The sequence below is a fragment of the Diaporthe batatas genome (genome assembly GCF_019321695.1).
Source record: "Diaporthe batatas strain CRI 302-4 chromosome Unknown Contig00003, whole genome shotgun sequence".
Taxonomy (NCBI): Eukaryota; Fungi; Ascomycota; class Sordariomycetes; order Diaporthales; family Diaporthaceae; genus Diaporthe; species Diaporthe batatas.
The window spans coordinates 7,354,202-7,375,566 of record NW_025408550.1 but is presented as its reverse complement, the minus strand read 5'-3'; the positions used below and the strand labels follow the sequence as shown (position 1 = coordinate 7,375,566).

At 46.5% G+C, this 21,365-nt stretch overlaps 4 protein-coding genes across 4 annotated transcripts; 2 read left to right on the top strand and 2 right to left on the bottom strand.

The window, feature by feature from the left end:
- Nucleotides 1–411: 411 nt before the first annotated feature.
- Nucleotides 412–2,310, top strand: KVR01_002656 (uncharacterized protein; the record flags this gene model as incomplete). Its single annotated transcript, XM_044791802.1, has 7 exons — nt 412–489; nt 556–595; nt 789–908; nt 965–1,230; nt 1,294–1,551; nt 1,602–1,745; nt 1,810–2,310. The coding sequence occupies 7 exons, from the start codon at nt 412–414 to the stop codon at nt 2,308–2,310; spliced, it is 1,407 nt and encodes a 468-aa protein (XP_044647671.1).
- Nucleotides 2,311–4,836: 2,526 nt separating this feature from the next.
- On the top strand, nt 4,837–6,933 carry KVR01_003737 (uncharacterized protein). The gene is made up of 4 exons (XM_044792792.1): nt 4,837–5,194; nt 5,323–5,702; nt 5,932–6,181; nt 6,315–6,933. Exons 1-4 carry the CDS (start codon nt 4,946–4,948, stop codon nt 6,870–6,872), a joined length of 1,437 nt encoding a protein of 478 aa, XP_044648752.1. The 5' UTR covers nt 4,837–4,945; the 3' UTR covers nt 6,873–6,933.
- Nucleotides 6,934–16,074: 9,141 nt separating this feature from the next.
- KVR01_002406 (uncharacterized protein) lies at nt 16,075–17,509 on the bottom strand. The gene is made up of 5 exons (XM_044790227.1): nt 17,214–17,509; nt 17,059–17,115; nt 16,828–16,969; nt 16,445–16,765; nt 16,075–16,368 (listed from the first exon to the last, which is right to left on the bottom strand). Exons 1-5 carry the CDS (start codon nt 17,214–17,216, stop codon nt 16,304–16,306), a joined length of 588 nt encoding a protein of 195 aa, XP_044647421.1. The 5' UTR covers nt 17,217–17,509; the 3' UTR covers nt 16,075–16,303.
- Nucleotides 17,510–17,711: 202 nt separating this feature from the next.
- On the bottom strand, nt 17,712–21,081 carry KVR01_003248 (uncharacterized protein). The gene is made up of 3 exons (XM_044787127.1): nt 20,442–21,081; nt 19,451–20,381; nt 17,712–19,376 (listed from the first exon to the last, which is right to left on the bottom strand). Exons 2-3 carry the CDS (start codon nt 20,257–20,259, stop codon nt 18,920–18,922), a joined length of 1,266 nt encoding a protein of 421 aa, XP_044648263.1. The 5' UTR covers nt 20,260–20,381; nt 20,442–21,081; the 3' UTR covers nt 17,712–18,919.
- Between the last annotated feature and the right edge of the window lie 284 nt (nt 21,082–21,365).

The following is a 21,365-nucleotide window of genomic DNA, read 5'->3' as shown; positions in this document are numbered from 1 at the left end:
TCTCCGACTTTCAAGGTTTCATATTCGTCCCGTCACCACCCTGCGATCTTCTTCCGAAATCTCCGTGCGCCATCGACAATCCTGCATTGGCCAAGGCTTCCACCTTCCGTTCTGTTTCTATGGTTCTATCTACACAGGCCGGCCAGGGGCTTTGATTCCGGAAGGCTTCTTCCATCCCACTGGCCAACTCTACCCGGACCGAACTTAGATCTGCATAAGATGCTGCATCTCTGACACGTCGTCGCCTTCTAATGCTGATCCGTGTTCAGGAGGGCTCAGTCAATTCAGGGTAATCCGATTTCCACATAAACTGACCTCACCTCCAGTGATTTCTCCTGGATTGGACATCGTCGTTTAAACCTTTCCCCTCCCCCACTTCTTCATTTTTGCTGTGGAATCATGCCTATCGCAATGGCATCAGCGGTGATAGTGCATTTGCTGTTCTTTCTCTTCCAGAGCTCCGTGACTTCTGCCGCTTCACCGTTTGCAGTAGGTTCTTCGAGTCTCTGGCTGCTGGTGAGTGCTGTGCACGGCTGACGCTAATGATTTGACCAGGGTGTCAATATCGCTGGTTTCGATTTTGGCTCTGATACACGTGAGTAGCTTCTAGATTCAATCTTGATCCCACCAAGAACAAGTTTACCAATACTATCTGCCGCCCATGTGACAGAGGTCTCACAGGCTGCAAGTATAAAGACAGGCTATGGCTACCTGGTTGCATTTTCCTCGCCATGTTTCTTGAGAAACTAATTCTGTGGTTCTTGAATGGCTAACTCCCAGTCCTGCAGAGGGGAAGCACAATCTAAGTAATGCTTTTGGTCCTGTGATCACCATCGGCAACGGCAACAGTGATGGTGCAGCCCAAATGCGGCATTTCGTCCAAAAGGGGCTAAACACTTTCAGATTACGTGAAGAACAATTACTGGGCTCCTCACCGTCTACGCACGTACACTGACTCATATAGCGACTACTTGGCAGTTCATGATCAATAGCAACAATCTCAACGGCAGCGCCGTCAACATCGCAGCCAGCGGTTTCACGACGTCAGATGGAACGCTGGACCAGAATAATACTGCACAGTATGATCAGCTTGTTCAAGATTGTCTTGCAACCGGATCTTATTGTATTGTTGACATCCACAATTATGCTCGCTTTGAGGGCCAGATAATTGGCCAGGGAGGCCCAACCAATGAGCAGTTTGCGAGCCTCTGGTCACAAATTGCTACCAAGGTTCGCGGATCCTTCATGGGCCACTTATACCTTGAACACTGAGCTGATGTTCGGTTCCGATAGTACAAAAACGAATCTAGAGTGATCTTCGGCGTGATGAACGAACCGCATGATATTCCGGACCTTTCTTTATGGGCCAACACAGTGCAGGCAGCTGTCACTGCTATTAGAATGTCGGGTGCTACTAAGCAACTGATTCTGCTGCCTGGGACCGACTTCACCGGGGCTCAAACATTCATTAGCAACGGTTCTGCTGGAAACCTCAGTCGAGTCCATAACCCAGACGGAACAAACACGAGCCTAATATTTGATGTTCATAAGGTTGGTCAACTCTCTGATCTGAGCGAATCCCGTCATTAATCATGAGTAAGTATCTGGACTCAGATGGGAGTGGGACACATCTCGAATGTGTCTCAGACCACATTCAAGATACATTCACTCCTCTCGCTCAGTTCTTGGCCGCCAATGGCCGTAAAGCCATACTGAGCGAGACTGGAGGAGGCAACACCACTTCCGTGAGTCATTTCTGCCGTCCCGTCTCAAGTCTTCTCAGGGTCAATGCAAGACTGACCTAGAAAGTGTATCACGGATCTATGCAACGAACTGGCTTTTATCAATATGAACACAGGATCCTTCATCGGGTATACTGCTTGGGCAGCCGGGGGCTTCTCGCCATTCGACTACAGTTTGACATTGACACCAAAGGGGTCTGCAGGCAATTTCACCGATCAGGAAATTGCAAGTCTTTGCGTCATCGGCACGCGGGTTGGATATTACAATGAGACTGCAACCAATGTCACCGAGACTGCAAGCTCGTCACATTACTCGCAATCCCATTCTGTGTTGCCGCAGCCTGAAGTGGTACTCACAGCTGGTGTGCAGAATATCAATCGGTGTGGGTGGATTGGGAGTATCACAGCACTAGCTGCTGTCTCTGAAAAACGAGAGTTGCCCCCCCCCCCCTGTTTTATGACCCCTGTCAAAATTTTTAAAGGTTTATTAAAAAGTAGTCTTCTTTTAATAACTTTATTACTACTTAACCTAAAAATATATAAAAAATATATTTATAATCCTTATTAAAATCTTTATATAATAATATTTTTTAAATATTTATTATTAAATCTTTCTTATATAAGGTATAAAGGTTATTAAGTTAATAAGATAAGTAAGTGTATAAACCTATTAAGTAGTTTAGCCTATAACCTTAAGAATACATAAACTTTAAATAAAAATTATTTTAAAAATTAGTTTTTATAAAGACTTTTATAAGGATTATAAATATATTTTTTATATATTTTTAAGTAAAGTATTAATAGAGTTATTAAAAGAAGACTACTTTTTAATAAACCTTTAAAATTTTTAACAGGGGTAATAAAACAGGGGGGGGGCAACTCTCGTTTTTCTGAGACAGTGTGTTGGCATTGATATAAGGGCGGGTCTTGTGAGGTAATCACGGTGGACATGAGGATCCCTCTTTGGAATCAAAGTTGATACTGAGCTCTTCCATCTGAACCCCTCTATTTCCAGGGCTGTTGTCCCACAATTCTAGGTTCCTAATGCCATCCCCAAGCCCCTTGCGGTCTGTGTGCTTTTTAAGTACAACATGAACACGAGGTACCCGTGGACCCTGGGCGAGCCGCAATATTGCTCATTGACAGGTACCTGGGTCCGGAGAAGGGGCACGCACACTTTAAACTATTCAATGAGATGCAGCACGAGGCTTACATCCATGTGGAACTCTTGTCCCTCTTATGGTATTGTGCCGTCACATTGTCTTACGAGAAGGCACATTATACTCGCTACACCTGCCTTCTCGGGAGCGGAGCGACCTGTGAGCGCCAGCGAACATATCAATCTCTGAGCGAAGCGATCACAACCCACCTCCCCCCCCCCCCGGAACATAACACAACAACATGCCATCCAGATTCAACCACCACCCGGCAGCATATGGCTCGCTTGCTTCTCCTCTTTCCTTCTCTTACGACGATCGTAGAGGGGTGGGGGGTTACTTCAAATCTTAAGGGTTTGGGTCATAGGTGCCTGATGGCTTGGCTCCTTCTGGTGGTGGTCGTGCCTTCTTCTTTCGAGGGTGGGCGGGTGAGTGAGTGAGTGAGCGAGTGGGTTCAGTCACTCCTTTCCTCTCCAGGGAAGGAAGGAAGTAGGGGAGCTTTCCCAACACCCAACACATCCACAACCCCCAGGCCGTCTCATCTCCCTCTTCTTCCCCCTTCTTCTGTATCGCCACCACCAGCCCGGCTTCATACCACGGCTACCAACCATACCTCTCCTCTCTGCCATCAAAGAAGAAAGAGAAGCCGAGATCACTCACCACCATCAGCAGTCAGCCAGTGGGCGCCCTCGCGATGGACGGCGTCCAAGACGACTTCAACTCCTCCGACTTGGAGTTCTCCAGCGATGAGGAGCAACCCTACCCCCGGGCTGGTCAGGCATCCATCGACCAGATCATCGCCAGTGCTGCCGAGGACCGTGTCTCGTCAAAGAAGACTGTCAAAAAGCTCCACTTCCAGGGAAGGGCCCCCAGTTCCCAGTATGGCATCTCGCTGTGGGTTGCTCGTTTCAACTCGTTCCGGGAGCAGGCCCTTCGTCGATCTCCCGACACGCCCTTTACAGGTGCGGATTTGATCCGTTTCTTGGACTCCATGATAGGTTGGTCTGCTCTGCCCTCCACCGGTGGCGGCCCCGGGGCGTGGTTGCTTGGTGTTTGCCTGTTGCTGGCCCGAGCTGACGTCACGAACCATCACAGGCAAGATAAAACCGAGGGGGGTGAACAAGCCCGCGCCCAGCTTGAGCGTCGTCCAAAGCGCCTACAAGTTGATACTAATGCATGGTATCTTTCGTTGGTCCGCCGCAGATGGCTTTCAATTTACCAAACATGACGGGGCGCAGTTCCAGGCCTTCACGATCCAGGCTGTCAAGGAGGGGCGGCTGATAAGAGGGCAATGGAATGAGCGGACCTGGACAGGCTCCGTTACCGTCTCCCGGCTGGTCCGTAGCTTCTAATGTTCTTGGAGCACTTTACCAGGGTTGGTACCTGGAACTTTGACATGATTGTCTCAAGGTGCCTGTCTGTCGTTCTTATATCGTCCCTGGGGTGCCGCTCCGGTGATGCTGCCCAGACTGTTGGGTACTCTGGCGTCGAGTACTTGCAGTACCAGCATATCAGTCTGTTCCTCGAGGACGTCGGGAGGGCCGAGGAGGCGGGGCTCTGCTGCTCTCGGCGACGGACGACGTCCAACCCGCCCGCCCCAGTTCCAGGATCTCCGGGCTGTCGTCATGCTCCACTATATGAAGGGCTACAAGGATGAAAACGGCGCATACCAGGTCAGATACTTCCGGTCCCTCGATTTCGAGTCCGTTCACGTCTGCCCAATTGCACTGCTCCTCGTCCACGCCCTCCGCAACGGCCTGGTTCACGAAAATAAGCCTGAGAGATTTAGTGCTCGTCGACGGATCTACAGCCCTAACCCTTACAAGGGCCAGCATCCGACCTAGGAAGACGAGTTCGCCCCTCAGCAACACAGAGAAGCCAAGACAAACCCGTGCCGTGCCGTCTCTCGACCGGGTTATTGTTGTGGCTGGCATTGGCTGAGCCCAGAGCAAACTTCCCCTCTATCATCGAAAGCTGCAAACAAGATTGCTCACACAACATCTCTCTCACTCACACGACTCGCAAAAAAAACAAAAGGGGACCAACATGCCAAGTAAAGGTATTCAGGTTTATACCTATCTCGCAGCACCAGACTGCTCCATTGAGCTGTCAGTCCCGGGTCAGACTGTTGTCAATGACCAGCTGCACCACTTCTGGAACGGTGGCCTTGAGGTCGAAACCAGCAAGATTGACAGCTTCTTCGACAAGACTGGTCGCTTCGTCTTCAAGGTCCTGCACGAGGGTAGGCTGATCACAGAGCAATGGGTTGAGGTGAATGCTCTCACGGGCAGCGTCGTAAGTAATCGCGATTAGGCTCCGATTCTCCATTCACGATCCACCTCTGTACTTAGGTACTGTTTGCAGAGTTCCAAAACACATGAATTTTGGGCGTGTAAATGAACTGAAGCGTCAACTGGTATTAGGGCGAGGGAACAATGACAGCCATCGCAAACACGCATTCAATTGTCCACCCAGACCCGCAAATCATTGTCTCGTACGGCTTTTACGAGGCTGGCCACGGCCACGATATTCTTCCTAACCGACATCAGTGTTACATTACCGTCACGCCCAATTACTCAGACTGGCTAGGCCAGGTGGCTCCCATTGGGTCCCCCCAACGAGATCAGCCGTTTCGGAGGCTCGTCCTACCTGCGGCCCATGACGTGGGAATGAATAGTATGCAAAACTGTGCTACAATCCTCAAGCATGCAGGTGGTGCAGTTGTCCGAACGCTCATCGCCAATGAGGAAAAGTACACACAAGTTCTAGCAGATCTTGCCGACAAGCTCTCAGGGCCAGCTGTGTAAGCGTCTTTTGGATACAAGCTCAACATTGAATCCCTACCACGAGAAATATCTTCCATGTGTGGCCTGTATGCCAAAGTCCTTGTCTCTTTACTGGCTTCAAGACGTGGTGAGGCAGGCTATAGCCAGCTGAGTTCCCTCTTACCTCCCGTAATCCATCAAAACATTTGAATACTCCAGGGCTCTTTCACCCCCTACATACCTAGGTAGCTAATTCAAATGCTACAGGTCTCTCATAGCGCCAAACATCATTTCTAGCCTTGCCATAACCCAGAAAGATACTCTACCCACCATACTCGCGCTAGGAGCTAGGTACTTTGAGTTCAGGCCTGCTTACTGTCATCATCAAGTCAGGCAACATCTGCCCGACAGACCTTACTTTCAACATAGTGCTATACCCGGGATGGCCTATGAGGACTTCTTGAACGAGGTCGTGCGGTTTCTGGTTGAGCATCCGACTGAGATAATTGTCGTTCAGGTAAGCCTTTTCAAAAGATTTGTCATCCTACCGTCGACTACAGTACAGCGCGCCCCCGCTTTCCCTTGGAACACACACATTCTGGTTTTCCGCGATTAGCAGACACCGATTTTGACTTCGCAACGTGAATTAGCTGCGATGGGATGGCGTCCCGGGGGACTGCGAACGACCAAATGACGAGCAGCAGAACGGACACCTTCAGGCTGCGCTGCGCCAATTCGAAGGCCATCACCAACACGTGATAGCCGGGAACCTAGATGATCTTCGAACCAAAACAATCGGTGATTTGCGGCACGACCGGCGCAGGTTAATCATGCTTCGCGACGTTGACTCCCTGTCCACTTACACGGACGCAGGAAACGCCACCCTGAACGGCGATAGCATCGTGGAAGGCTTTGGCTCCGTTCTACATCCGGACTGTTGCGGTGGACGTGGTTTCATCAACATCCAATGTCAAGCGACGGCCTCGAATATACCAAAGGCTGTGGTGTACAGTGTCCTTGAAGCAGGCGCCTCAACAAGCTGCCTGTTGGCCACTAAGCCCATATGCGACAGCAAGACGCTCCCGTGGGTAAAGGACAACGCAGTGCGTGCTTGTGGGAACAACGACCTGGTTGTCATAATGAACGACTTTTTTGACGGTGCGACTGCTAATGTTGCGATGGAGCTAAGTCGACAACGCTTAGGGTAACTTCCTAGAATATTATTAAATATATTAAGTAAGGTCACTATAATTAAACTTTAAACATTATAATAAATTAAAGAGTTATAATTCTTATATTTTATAAGTATTAATAATTTAAATTAATAGTAACTTTTTATATTATTATAAGAATTATAATAATATTAATATTATTAATTAATAACTTAAAATATAAAAAATTATTATTATTAAAAATTAAAGTTTTTATTTATTAAATTTATTATTTAATAGAATTTTATTATATAATTTTAATTTTATTATTAATTTAAAATTAAATATTTAAAAGTTTTAAAATTATATTTTAAAATTAATTTAATTAAATTTATTATATAAAGTTTTATAATACTTTTATAATTATTTATAATATTATTTTATAATACTTTTATAATTATTTATAATAATATTTTATAATAATATTATAATAAATAAAATAATAAAAATTAATAAATTAAAATATAATTAATAAATTAAAATATAATTAATAAATTAAAATATAATTAATAAATTAAAATATAATTAATAAATTATTAATTTATAATAATAATAATATAATATATATATAGCTTTAACTATATTATATTTTTCCTTTATACTATATAATTACTTATTCCTTCCTTTAAAACTTATATATAAAATCTTTAATAACTTTATATATATTCTTATAGTTCTTTAAAGAGAAACTTTAAATCTATTTTTTCCTTTATTTTTATTATATTTTTCTATATTATTAAGAAGTTAATAGTTATTAATAATAAAAATATAGACTTAAAAAAGATAAACTTATTGTACTCTTTCTTTATTTTCTTATAAATTACTTTTAGAACTCTTTAAAAGTTTTAATACTTTATTATAAAAGTTTTAAAGGTAGTATATTATAAATTATTTTTTTATTTTAAGTTTTTTAAAGTTAATAGTTATATATTTAAATAAAGGTTATAATATTAATTTATTTAATAAGGGTTTTATTAGTATATATATATATATATATATATATATATATTTAAAGGATAATTTTTAATTAGGCTTTTTTAATATAATTTATTTATATAGTGACTATTTTTAAAGACTTAGTTTTATTATATAACTCCTTTATAGTAATTAAACTATAGGTTACTTCTATTTATAATTTTAATTAATACTATTATTAAAATAGTATCCTTTAACTTTATTTATATATTATAAAGTTAAAATTATAAGTACTTATTATATTATAACTATTATTATTAATATTATATTTTTAAGTATTAAATCTTAAATACTTACTATTATATAAAGGCGCTATATATATCTTTAAATATATATAAAATAAAAGTAAAACTATAATATATATATATATATTATTAAAATAATTAATAAATTAAATAATTATAATAATCTTTTAAATATATAATTTATAATATTATTTAATAATAATGAAACTTTTATTTTTAATAAAATATTTAATATATAATTATTTAATAATTAATGTAAATAAACTTTAAAATAATATAAATAATATTATTTAATATATTAATTTTTAATAAATTTTAAATTTTATTATAAAATAAATAATTTTTTAAAATTAATAACTTTAATTTATAAATAAAATAATTATTAAAATACTTTAAATAATTATTATAAAGTTTAATAATTAATCTTTTTTTAATTTATTATTTTTTTTTAAATTATAATTAAAAATATTAATTTTATAAAAAATTAAAATAAAACTTTTACTTTTAATTAATATATTTAATATTATATTTATATATTTTAAATAAAGTTTATAAAAAAACTTATAATTTAAAATTATTTTTTTTAAAAAATAAGTATTTATAAAAAGATATAATTATTATAAAAAAGAAGTTTAAAGTTATAAGTAAAATTTATATAAAATATATTTTATTCGATAAAGATATAAAGAGAGTTAAGACTTTTTAAGCCCTACTATAACTAGGCTAATAGCTAAGCTAGAATCCAGTCAGCTTGCACCCCTTCGTGCCTGCCACAAGGATGCTGACGGATTACGGCACCCCGACTCTTCTGAATACTTTAGTAGTGAGATAAATTAGGGTATGTACAAGGGCTGAGATAGCAGGACGGGTGCGACGGCTGGGCTGCATAGACTAAGACCTTAAGGGCACTAGCCTCATCCCAATTAGTGGTTGGCATCTTGGCTGACATCGTCAGCCCAGCTAGCGATGCCTTGCCATGGAATTTTTATACGTGAGATTGTAATGCAAGGATTCAACAGGGCCGTGGCCCTGGTCATATAGCCCCCCTGGGAGGCTTAGAGACCTTGGCCGGCCGACGTAGGGGCTGCATTGTAAAGCGTAATCTCTCACCCCAATCTGCTTGCAACTGCATCATTCGACGGACAGTCGCTGGCTTTGTTGAAGCTCATGCAAGACAACGGCTTTTCGGCCAGCTCCCGAAGGCCCCTTTGCAGGAATGGCGATGAGAAAAAGGCAGGCACCAGAACTTGACCCGCAGTAAGATCCAGATTTTTCTATGACCGGACTCCCTGCTGCTCACTAGCCCACGTCCTACAAACAGGGTTGGTCATTGAGCCTTTCAGTGGAGCGTGTCACTCAGCATTGTACCTAGGTACAAGATCTGGTCTGTTTAAAGTATCTGGCCGTGCCTAATGTTTGTTGCTTGCACGGAACCTTTCTTGGCCGTCACGTCACGGTGTTCCAAAACTTATTGTCACGCTTTCAGTCTCCAGCCCAAATGGCCAAGACAGATCGGGGAGCATTCCGAAGCGATCACCACGCGCTGACGATCCGAATCAGCCACCGAGGCCCTATGCGTCTCCTGCGTTCACGCCCCGCTCAACGACTCATCTGCCTTATTCTTGCGTTGGTGGGCCTCCAGCTCTACCTTTTGCACTCCGAATATTCTAGCGCCCTGGCTGCCAAGTACTCCCCTACTGTGTTCACAAGATTACCTCTCCGAGACGACGATGTTCTTGGGTCCACCCGTTGGCTGAAGGGCCGAGAGCAGTTGCTTAGCAGCCGAGACCAATGGAAGCGGCTTGGTGCTGGCTGCGAGGGCGACACTTTTTCTTTCAATCGTTCAGTCATCAAGGTTTTCAAGCCTCGGCGCAGCCCATTGAGGAACTGCGTACCGAACACTGCGTCTGAGTTGCGCTGGCCGCCCGAAGTCCCGGCCTCTCTACTCCTAGGGGGGCTTTCTGATCAACGAGATGGCGACATCTCATCCCGCGCCGACTTCCTCCCAGTCTATGATTATTTTTTATTACCAACTGGGGACGGTACTCCCGGGGAGTGGTATCTTGTTACACCCCTTGTGAACACTGGCACTTTGGAACATCTAGCAAAGAGGCTGCAGAGCCAAAACGCATCGCAGACTGCAGAAGATGTCGATTTGCGCTATCGTCCATCTTTCAATCGCCTTCTCAAGGCCCTCGACATCATGCATTCTCAGAATCTCTGCCATGACGACATCAAGATGGACAATGTTTTCGTCACAGACAGTACTCAGCCCTCAGGCAATACTAGTTCCCACAGCGAGAAGACACATTGGCTGCTTGCAGATCTAGGGAATACACGGCAAGCTAATCATAGCTACCACTCTTCACTTCTCTGGGCGCACGACAACGGACAAATTACCGACTGTCGCACAAATGATGTCGTCCGCCTGCTGAAGTCATACCTCCTTTTCCTTCAGGCTGCGGTCGGGTCTAGTCACTCGAGTTTTGCGTTTGACAGGGGGTTCCTGAATGCTTCGGCGTCATGGAGCCGTCTTTACTGGTACACCATCAACTCTGCCCGCGGGCACCTTGACGGCACAACAGTTGCTCGAGAGATTCTGGAAATGTCAACAGGGTTATTTGCGCCGGCCGATGTATTGTCGACGTCGGAAACTCACCAAGATGAAAGCTGGGAGAAGATGGTCCAACCAAGACTTAAGGACTTCTCATGGAGTGAAAGGGTTTGGTCAGGATTTCATGGCATTTTCAAACAGCCCCCAAATTTAGCAGAAGAACAGCTACGGATCGGAATACGGGCCAGTGAAAATTGGGCAAAGATTTATGGGACCTTAGGGGTGCTACCAATCCCTATTGGACAATGTTAGAATAAGTTATATATTTAAAGAGTAGAAATTCACATACTTATTTTAAAGGTTATAGACCTTTTATAAACTACTTATATTAACTTTATATAAACTTAAAGTTTTTTTATTATTAAATAAATATTAACTTATTTAAAGAAGTTTAAAATATATTTTATAAATTTTATTATTAAATTAAAAGTTAATAATTAAAGTTATTAAAAAATAAAATATAATATATTCTTTAAAATTAATTTAATTTAATTCATTATATAAAACTTTTATAATAACTTTATAATTTATAAATATAATATTATTAATAATTAAGTTTATAATTATATAAAAATAGATTTATATTTTTTAAAAATAGTTTATTATTTAAAATAATTAATATATTTTTAAAATAATTAATATGTTTTTAATTTAAAATAAATTACAATTTATATAAAAGTTAAATTTAACTTTTAAAATATTAAAAGATAATTAAATTAAATAAAATAATTAAATAAGTATTAATTAAAAATATAATTATAAATCTTTTAACTTCATATTTAAAAAAGTTATATATATTTATAATAATTTATAATTTAATACTTTATTAAAATATTTTTATAAGTTTAATTAAGTAACTTATATATATTATATTAACTGTTATATATATAGTTAATAGTTAGATTATAAGTGTTATATATAGGAAGGTCTCTATAAGAAGGTTTCCTGTGTGGAAACCTGTGTGGAAAGGATAGTATGTACCGGCATGTATTGATTCAACCAGATCACCATGTCCCAAACACCGTTAAATCCCTTGAGCTATGTCCAACCATGAATGTGTAAAGACCCGTCATCATCATACTCCAGTTTTGACTTTCGACATCCCAGTAACTGAGGTCCCTCCTCGTCAAATTGAATGTTACAGTTTTGGACTCGTTTTGCTCCAGATAAACCTTTTCAAAGCCCCGTAGCACTTTGACAGGGAAGTCCGTCTTCTTACTTCCCTGAGGATATCCAAGGTAGAGCTGTGGCACAGCCTTCCCGGCCTTCGCACCCGTGTTGGTTACATTCACCTTAACCTGGACGTAGATCTGCCAAAGGTCAGGGTTGCCACCCTCTTCGCCTCCAGCGGGCGAAAGGGGTTGCTGTTGTTCGTATCCCTTGGGGTAGGGGTATTTCTCATCGATGATTTCGTCCATTGTCTCGATGTATGGATATATGTATTTGTCAAATCTGCGGAATCCATCAGGCCAGAGGGCTTCCTCAGAATCGGGAATATCATTGGGATACTCGGGCGGCGTGGCTCCTGAACGTGTCCTGTTGCTTGGCAGCACCGACTTCGTCTTGAGAGGAGAGACCTGCAGGTCAGAGAAATCAAAAGTCGTGTAGCTGAGCCCATATCCGAACTCAAATCGCGGTTCTATGCCGTTCTTGTCGAAGTAGCGGTAGTCGATGTACAGGCCTTCTGTGAAATCCTGCTGCGGCACAACACCATTCGGCGTGTACATTATTTGACCACCAGCGCCGTAGTCGTCCAAGGATTTCCCGACCGTGTATGGAAGATGTCCGGAAGGACTTTCGTCACCGAAGATAATATCGGCCAATGCATTTCCGCTCTCCTGCCCGGGGAGGTTGGCCAGTAGTACCGCCTTCACGTTGGGGAGATCTATCCACTTCTCCATAAGGACAGGACCAACGGCGTGAATCACAACGAGGACTTCGCCAGCTCCACCACCGCAGCCTTCGGCGACCTTGACGATAAGATCATCTGCCCCCTTCTGAAGGAATAAGTCGGGTCGATCACCAGCCACGTTTTCCCAGCGCACAAACCCCTCACCAGCGTCAGCGTTGCCAAAGACGATGCAGACGTCATGATCGAGTATAGTGGGGTCAGACTTGAAATTGGGGCTATTTGTCAGATACTCGGACCACTGGACTTTGGTCATGTTGAAGCCGTTCCGGAGAGCCTCGACGGGAGATACGAGATAGGGGAAATCGACTGCGCCACTTCCCCAGCCGGAAGCGAGGGTACCTTGGTTGCACGCTCTGTCGACGCACTTGTTTGGTCCCTTGCCAGGGCCGGCATCTTCACCGAAGACACTGATCTTCAGCTTGCCCTCGTGCCTTCTGTGCATGCCTCGCTTCTTTGCGTCGGTGAAGCCCATCCGATCGATTGGTAGCAGGTTCTCGTTCTTCAACAACACAATGCCCTCGCGCGCTACGGCACGCGCCACGTCCTTGTGGTCGGCTTGCACGTCAACGTAGCTGTTGACCTCGACAATGTCTTGCTCCGTCTTGCTGCCGGGGATCTTTGTCCCTAGGCGGTCATTCGTCCACGAGGAAAAGTTGGGACCCTTCCTGTCAAATCTTGAGAGATCATCCTGGCCAAGCTGGTACCAAGCTGCGACAATACGAGTGACCATGTCGTTCAGACGATCGACAGGGACAGACCCGTTCAGAATGGACTTTGTGAGTTCCGGGCCCCATAGTGACTCGCCGTCTGAGAAGCGAAGACCGTCACCCGGCATTGTCATGTCGAGCCCGGCTAAAGCAGTGGCCACGCCCGATCGTTGAGCGCCCCAGTCCGAGACAACAAAGCCTTGGAATCCCAATTCGTCCTTGAGGACACCGTTAAGAAGCTTCGAGTTGGCACAAGCATAGCCTAAAAGTAAGGTTAGCCCAGCTGCAGATCCTGGACCGATGGACTTTAGGGTATTTTAGAAAAAAGAAGAGGGGAAAAGAGGGAGGAACAAGGAGGGAGGGAAAAGGAGGGAGGGAAAAGGAAGAGGAACAAAGAAAAAGAAAAAGAAAAAGAAAAAGAGGAAAAACATGGGGGAAAGGGGGGGGAACTAAAAAACGGGGGGGGGGGGTTGGATAGTAAGAGAAAAGTAATGTTCATACTATTATTTACTAATAGTGATGTTAGCCTGAAAGTGTTGTATCCTAGTATATATTAAGATATGAGAGTAAGTCGAACCTTGGTTGTAACTGCACATTATTGATGCGACGCCTGCCTTTACGGCATCTCCAAAGGGCCAGGCATATAGCTCGTGAAGGGTACGGTCGTCGATGTTGGAGGAGATGGCGTGCGGGAGACCCCACTCCCAGGACTGTCGGAAGTGTTCCTGTTCGTTGCCGACAAAATGCTTGATGTTTGCCATTACCCCCTCGGATTGGATACCCTTGATTGTCTCGGCGCCAGCAATGCCTTGTAGGTATGGATCGGCACCGAAGCCCTCCCAGTTCCTGCCGCCGGCGGGCATCCTCCCCAGCGGGCCGACACAGGGGCCGAGAAGGACGTTGATGCCCTTGGCACGAGCCTCGGCCCCATGCGCCTTGCCACGGGCGTACATGAGCTCTTTGTTCCAGGTGGCGCCGACCGTGATGCCGGCGGGGAAGGCAGAAGCATTGTCGGCAAAGCGCAGGCCCAAGGGCCCGTCCTGCAGCTGCAACTGGGGGAAGCCCACATGGGTGGCGGGGCCGTTTGTGCCAACCGCCAAGCCCATCATCCAACCGGTACCCGTCGTTACGTTGACCTTTTCCGGCAGGGTCATGTTGCCCACCATGGCTGCTGCCTTGGTGTAACTCTCGGCCCAGCCCGCAGCGGTCCCTCCTTTTGGCGTGGGATACCAGGGGGGCGACTGTCCGTACTTGGGCGCTTCCTTGAACTTCTTGTACACGACCGCTCCGCCCGCGCCAAGGATCAGCCATACTATGAGTATGACGCTGCCAAAGATGACGCAGCATTTCGAACGGTTGCGAAACGGTCTCCTGAGAGAGCTGAAGTTGAAGCTCTTCTGCCCGGTGAGGAATGCCGGTTTTGGGTCGGCCGCCCTGGGTTCGAGGGGGTCGGATGTCAGGAATTCTGTGGCGTCGAGGTCTGATTCGAGATCGGAGGAGATGGAGGCGCGAGAGCGCGAGTAATGCTGGTTGTCATGGCCATCAAAGGAGCTGCGAGCGAGGTCGCGCTGGGAGGGGCTCAGCAGCCCTTCCTTACTCTCGTCCATCATCCTGGTGGTTGGTGACGGGGGATTAGCTTGCGGGCGAGAGAACTGGACAGGCAGCTTGAAGGGCAGATGGTCCGATCCTCGCACAGCGGGACAAGAGGTGTGGCTTTGGGGGCGATTGGATATTCGAGGTGTGGGCGTCCGAGTCCAGTCTTGGGGTCAACGTTGCGCGGTCCACGCTGATTTCATCAAGGAGCTGTGCTTCTGTGCCTCGCGCGCTGCGCTTGCCCTGCCCTTCCGCAACTCTCGCGAAGGATCCTGGCCTGAGGCTTTGCTGGACTTTGTGGTGCTGTCACTAAGGGCTCGGGATTGAAAAGTAGGAGTGGCATGTCTTTTGGGCAACGGCTGCGTACAATACCTAGGTAGTCTACAGCCCAGACGGTCCAGACAGGTGGCGATGCGCGTTTGAAACACGAGCAGTGCTTGGCCTTACCCAAGCGCACTTCAGGTTATGGGGTTTCGCCGCATCTCCAAGGGCCAAAGCTAGAGTATTACCCACTTATTACCCCATGCCCCACACGGGTGTGCCTCTGTGTTGCCCCGTCCAGATGTCCCTTACCTATGGGGGTCCAGAGCGACAAATATCTAAAAAAGTTAAAATATTAACTAACTTACTACTAGAGCTATAATAATAATAAATATAAATATAAATATAAATATAAATATAAATATAAATATAAATATAAATATAAATATAAATATAAATATAAATATAAATATAAATATAAATATAAATATAAATATAAATATAAATATAAATATAAATATAAATATAAATATAAATATAAATATAAATATAAATATAAATATAAATATAAATATAAATATAAATATAAATATAAATATAAATATAAATATAAATATAAATATAAATATAAATATAAATATAAATATAAATATAAATATAAATATAAATATAAATATAAATATAAATATAAATATAAATATAAATATAAATATAAATAATATTTTTAATAATTTTATATAAGTCTTTATTAAAAGGATAAGAAAAAGAAAATATATAGCTTTTAAAATATACACTTTATAACTTAAGATATATTTCTTTAAGCTGTTGAATACTGCATAAGTGCCTAGGTGGGGTCACCCTAGGGCAGACAACAGGCAGAACGCTGAAGCTAGGGAGTTTGGTAGAAACCAGGTGTATTAATTCAACACACTGCAATACTCAAGAGAGTTGAGACAACCCCATCACCAAAAAGCCCATTATATCTAGGGCTGTCGAAACCAGGAATTCAATAATCGCAGGTGGGGGCAAACCACACTGTAGAGGCGAGGGTGGTCCTGTGTTCTATTTTCCTCCGTCGTCCAACTACAGCTAGGCAACTCGTTGGGACCATTTATCCAAATTTACTCGTACCCGCTCACAATATCGTCAACTTCCTGCCGCTTCACAAATTCAAGGAACTTGTCGTCTGTCCCAAGAGTCCCAGCGTCAGCAGTTCGGTTTGTCATAGGAGGTAGAACAAGAGAACCTTGATAGATGCTTACAGGTGATCTTGCCCTGCCCAGATATGGGGTCTACCATCCCCCCCACATCGTCAGTAGTGACAGCCAGGCCGGCTTGAGCAGCGACCTGCTCTACTTGACCGGGAGAGAGCGACCCCTTGAGGGTAGGATCAATTTTCAGCCACGCGTCCTTGAAAACTTTATTAGTCTCTCGCTGACGTTTGAGCAGTGCTGAGACGTTGCTAACGCCCCGGAACGCTGCCACACTTCCCACAATGCTCGCTTGCGTACCATCACTCCCGGCTGCAGCAGCAGCTGGCTCTGGGCTCTTGTAGGGCTGGCCTGTCATCATTGTGATGAACTCTGCTTGCCCGGAGGTGCTGTTAGTCTAGACCAGGCCAACATGGTCGAGTTGGAGGACCAACCGTCAAAGTTGATAGTCCCGTCGCCGTCAAGGTCGACCTCACTGATGATCTTGGAGACTTCCTCGTCCGACACGCTGGGATTTGTCTTGCGCATCACCCGGCCGAATTCCTCGGCGGTAATGTTACCACCCTTGTCCGTGTCCTGGCGGCAGAGTGGTCAGCTTCTGCACGCCGCGTACAGTAGTACGCTACCGTAGCCTGAAATGTGTGGCTGGGGGACGAGGAACGTACGTATTCGTTGAAGCAGTCTCTGAAGATTGAGATCTCCTCCGCGCTCAGTTGCTTGGCCTGCCGGTCGATACGTCAGTTTCCCACCGTACATTGTGGAGGTCTATCCAGGTACCTAGGTAGGTGCCTGGTTTCGGGACACTTTCACATGGGCTTACCATTGTCAAAATCGGATGATGTGGTATTGTACTTGGAAGATGAGGGCTACTAGTCTCTGACAGCCTAAGGGGCCCAGGTGGAAGAGGTCAAAGAACACTTCGGGATATTTATGAGAAGCTCCAGATGTCGGGGATGGATGTTACAGCACGCAAGACAAGGGGTGAGGGGGGTTTGTGTCGCAGGTATGATGCGTGATACTTGGTATATGTTTCTGCACAGATCATCAAGGGGAAGGAGGGTTCGACAACGGCGGCTTGGACGACAACTTTATGTGGGCCCTTCCCTTTGATTGCGCGTGGGCCCCCCTGCCGGGCCTCGGCCCCGAAAGAGGCAAGGCATTCCGCTGCCATCTGTTGGCTGGACGTGGTCGACATTTCGGGCCAGTTTCAGGACCCGGAGGCCGGGTTAGGGTCGTTCGTCTATTAATATCCCCGGGCCGCAAACCAGTCCTCGCCTAATAACGGATGCGTGCCAGCCAGCTGAAATGTGGAGAGGATATATTTACTACCAAGGTACCACGTTGTCGTGCTAGGTGTCGACGGTTCCCCCTTCACATATATCATGAGAGCGTAGATCCCACGTCTGGGCACTTGGGCCCAGATGTGGCCGTGACGGGCTGGCTGAAAACCGGCTGCAGCAGGTCATGCTAATTCTGTCGGCTTTGGCCCGGTGCCCAGGTCGAGGGAGGGCTGGCTGCTGCCAACAGGAGAAAGGACCGGGTTTCCCGCACCGATTTTGTGGATCCGATTTCTGTAACTTATGAGTTTTGTTCTCGGTCCTGCTATCATTTATGTCACTTAGGCCGGCCGAGAAGACAACCTGAGCCGGCGCGGGCCTGGGGCCTGTGGCGCACAGGAGGCGACGCTCTAACTCGCTATGTACTTCAATTTCAGCTGGCTTTGGTGGTGGTTTGCAGGATTTACACGTGGGACCTGAGTTCGGAACGGTGAACGGGGTTTCGGCGAGCCCCCGCTGGCCACACCATCGCAAGCCCTGGAGGTCTGGATCGGCGAGAAGTTGACCGAAAGGAAGGTTTGGCCCACTAACCACCAGGAGGAAACAGTGTGCATCACTGAGTGTCAGATCGCCTTGCCTCCAAGAAGCCATTCGCAAGGGGTGGGAAAAGTTGGTAATATGGGCAAGTGATATCCATCTCTAATCTTTGGCACGGCCAGGGCTCATCCTCTCCAGGGCTATGATGTGAAACTACCGATGAGGAAATCACCATCTAGATTTGCGACATGGCCAAAGGGCCCGTTGGAGAAGCCGTTGGCTTTATGAATCCCGCGCGAGATAGTATAGATAGGCATGGGCAACACCGGGGCTCGAATGCTGCTGAGTCTCCAAAGGCCGCAGCCATACATATGTAACAATTCCACTGACTGCCCCAGGGTGACCTCTAAACTGAAACATTTGTTCGACTCCGCTAAGTACTCGCAACTAAAGGGTATATATACACGTCGTATCCATGAATATGGTAAATCGCATCTGAGATGACTGCGACCCGCCGTCGGAGAACATGCGCGCGACAGTGTCGAGGCACAAAGAATCTGGATGGCCGAAAACTTGAAATGACAGGAAGATAAACACTGTAACAGATGCGGTCGTTCGAAGTGAAGTAAATGTGTAGACCCGAACTTGACTCCGGACCCGCTGCGGCTGCTCGTCCCTTCAACCTCGAGTAAGTGTCAACCGGATCTGTCATCTACCGGAACCCATTGGGGTTCGAGGAGTAGCCACCACTGCCCGAGCCCAGGGGCGAAAAGCCATCTCTATACGGGTCCTGGCCGTCATGTGGGGTACCCGGGGGCGAGCCGCCGTTGTTCAGTAGCGGCCTGGATGCAGCGGCCGCACCGAACTTCTCATTCGGGGTCGGGGCCATGTCGGTGAATCCGTCGGGGTTGACTCCGGCCGCCTTGTACCGTTCCAGCTCTACGCGCTCCTCCTCAGCCCTCACAACAGCCATCTGTGCCTCGTGCTGGCCCCTCTTGCGCTGGCGGAAACAGTAGAAACCCGCGGCGACCGCCAGACCAACGGCAGCAGCGGCACTGCATGCAAAGACGGCGCTCTTGGCACCAGTGGGAAGCTCGTTGAACTTCTCCGAGACGCTCTTCTCGGGTTCGGCATGGACGGCGGCGGCCGCAGTCGAGTTCTTCTCGGACCTGGTAACGGGGCAATGGTCAGCCACGGGTAAGAAGACGGTGGGGCACACATGAATATTGCTTTTGAAACTTACTCGACCTCCTCGATGCTCTGCCAGGTGCCCGACATGTCGGTGTATTTGTATGCGGTGCCACGACCATAGTCGGTAACGCGGCAACTCTTGACATACATGGTGTACGGGGTCTTGGTGTAGTCCGTCTCACCCCCTGCCCACTCGATGGTGCCCTTGGGCATCGTAGGGTCACCACCAGCCCAGATGCCAAGAGAAATCCTCATGGGGGACTGTGGAAAGCTCCACGTGTTGTTGGCCTCCTCGATGGTTAGGTGGCGGACATGTTGGCCGTCAATATGCCAGTCGAGAGCTTCTTTTGTCCAGTCGATGGTGTAGTTGTGGTAGTCGTTGGTTGTGCCGCCCTGGACCTCATACTCGCTCATCCACGTGTAGTTGCCCACGCCCTTGCCGAAGTAGTTGGTTTCGACGCGCTTGCCGTCGCCGCCCAGGAACTCCCAGTCGACCTCGTCCAGATCGTCAGACAACAGCATCAAAGACGAGATGACGCCCTGGCCGGGGGCCACCTTCCACCATACTTCGACGCGGCCAAAGAAGATGTAGAATTTCGAGCGGATAGTGGGCGAGTCTCCTTGCTTGTTGATGGTGAACTCGGCGCCCTCGTCGCCGTATGCAACCTTTCCGACGTGGTTCTCCCAGGCCGCCTCGTTCGGAGTGGCATTGAAAACGAAGTTGAAGTCTGTGCCGAAGGCGGGGTCTGGTTCGCAGGTGCTGTTCAAGGGATTGCACTTGGTCGTTGTCTGTCCCAGCGTAAACTGGGCAGCGCCCAGCAGCACAGCAGCGGGCAGCAGAAAGGAGCGTGGCAACAGCATGGTGTCGAGCGCCTGTTGGATTGCACTGCCAAAACCAAACAAACAAAATAATTATCAATTATAATACGGTGGCTGTCGACCTCAATGGCACAGCACCTGGTCCTGTCTCGTCGACGGCTAGACTGAGTCAAGTGTTAGCCTCATGAATATATGCCTTAGCTAGGCAGAGGTTGGCACCATACGCACGCGAAGACAGACACGGCGAGCACAAGCTTGCCGGCGAAGGGATCAGTAGCAGAGAATAGCAGGTACAACTGCCAGGTCCACGGGGAACAAGATGTGGGCGGCAGCCACGGCGAGGCGGCGTGGGCAGAAGCAGCGTGGAGGTTCTCGAGACGTTCTCGAGCAGCAAATGAAGGTGAGGGTCGACTCGAGGTCTGTGGACAGAGAGCAGGCAAGGGAGGGGAGGGACGGGAGTGAAAAAGGACGGGATGGGGACGGGATGGAAATGGGACGAGGCGAGCCAAGCAAATGAATGCAATTGTGTGCTGCTGGTGCACTTCGCACACACGACAGACTTCAGGACGTCCAGTCGATCTCCCCAGCACCCCAGGTAGCCAAGTCTTAATAACCCAGGGAATGCAGTGTCGAGGACGGAGATTCACCGTGGATCCCGGGAGGCCACCACGAGCCACCGCGAGCCACAGGCACAGGCACAGGGAAAAGGGGGCCGGCAGGACGGCCTGACGGCGTGGCCCAATGGGTGCCGTGCTGCAGGTACGTTTCACTGGGGATTGGTGCCATGGCCCATGGGTCATTGAAGACTGAGATTGAGATGAGGGTCTCCCCGTGCTGCTTTGGGATTGGGCTCGGGGGCTGGGGGGGGTGGAGCGTTACTCTTTCCATTTCCCTTTTCCATATTCCATTTTCCCCAGGGGCTGCGCCAATGCAGGAACCGTTTCCGCTAGTGCTGGGCTCCCCTGCCCATCTTTTCTCCTTTGCGGGCGCCCGCCAGCCAATGCAGCCTCCCATTGGCCAGAAGCCTTATCTCCCTGAAAGGACTGTACTATGTAGTACTCGGTACTGTCAGTAGACAAATGGTGGCGAGCTGGTGATCGTCGCCAATCTCGCTTGCACCCTTGTTAGTCCAGGACCAGTATTGATAC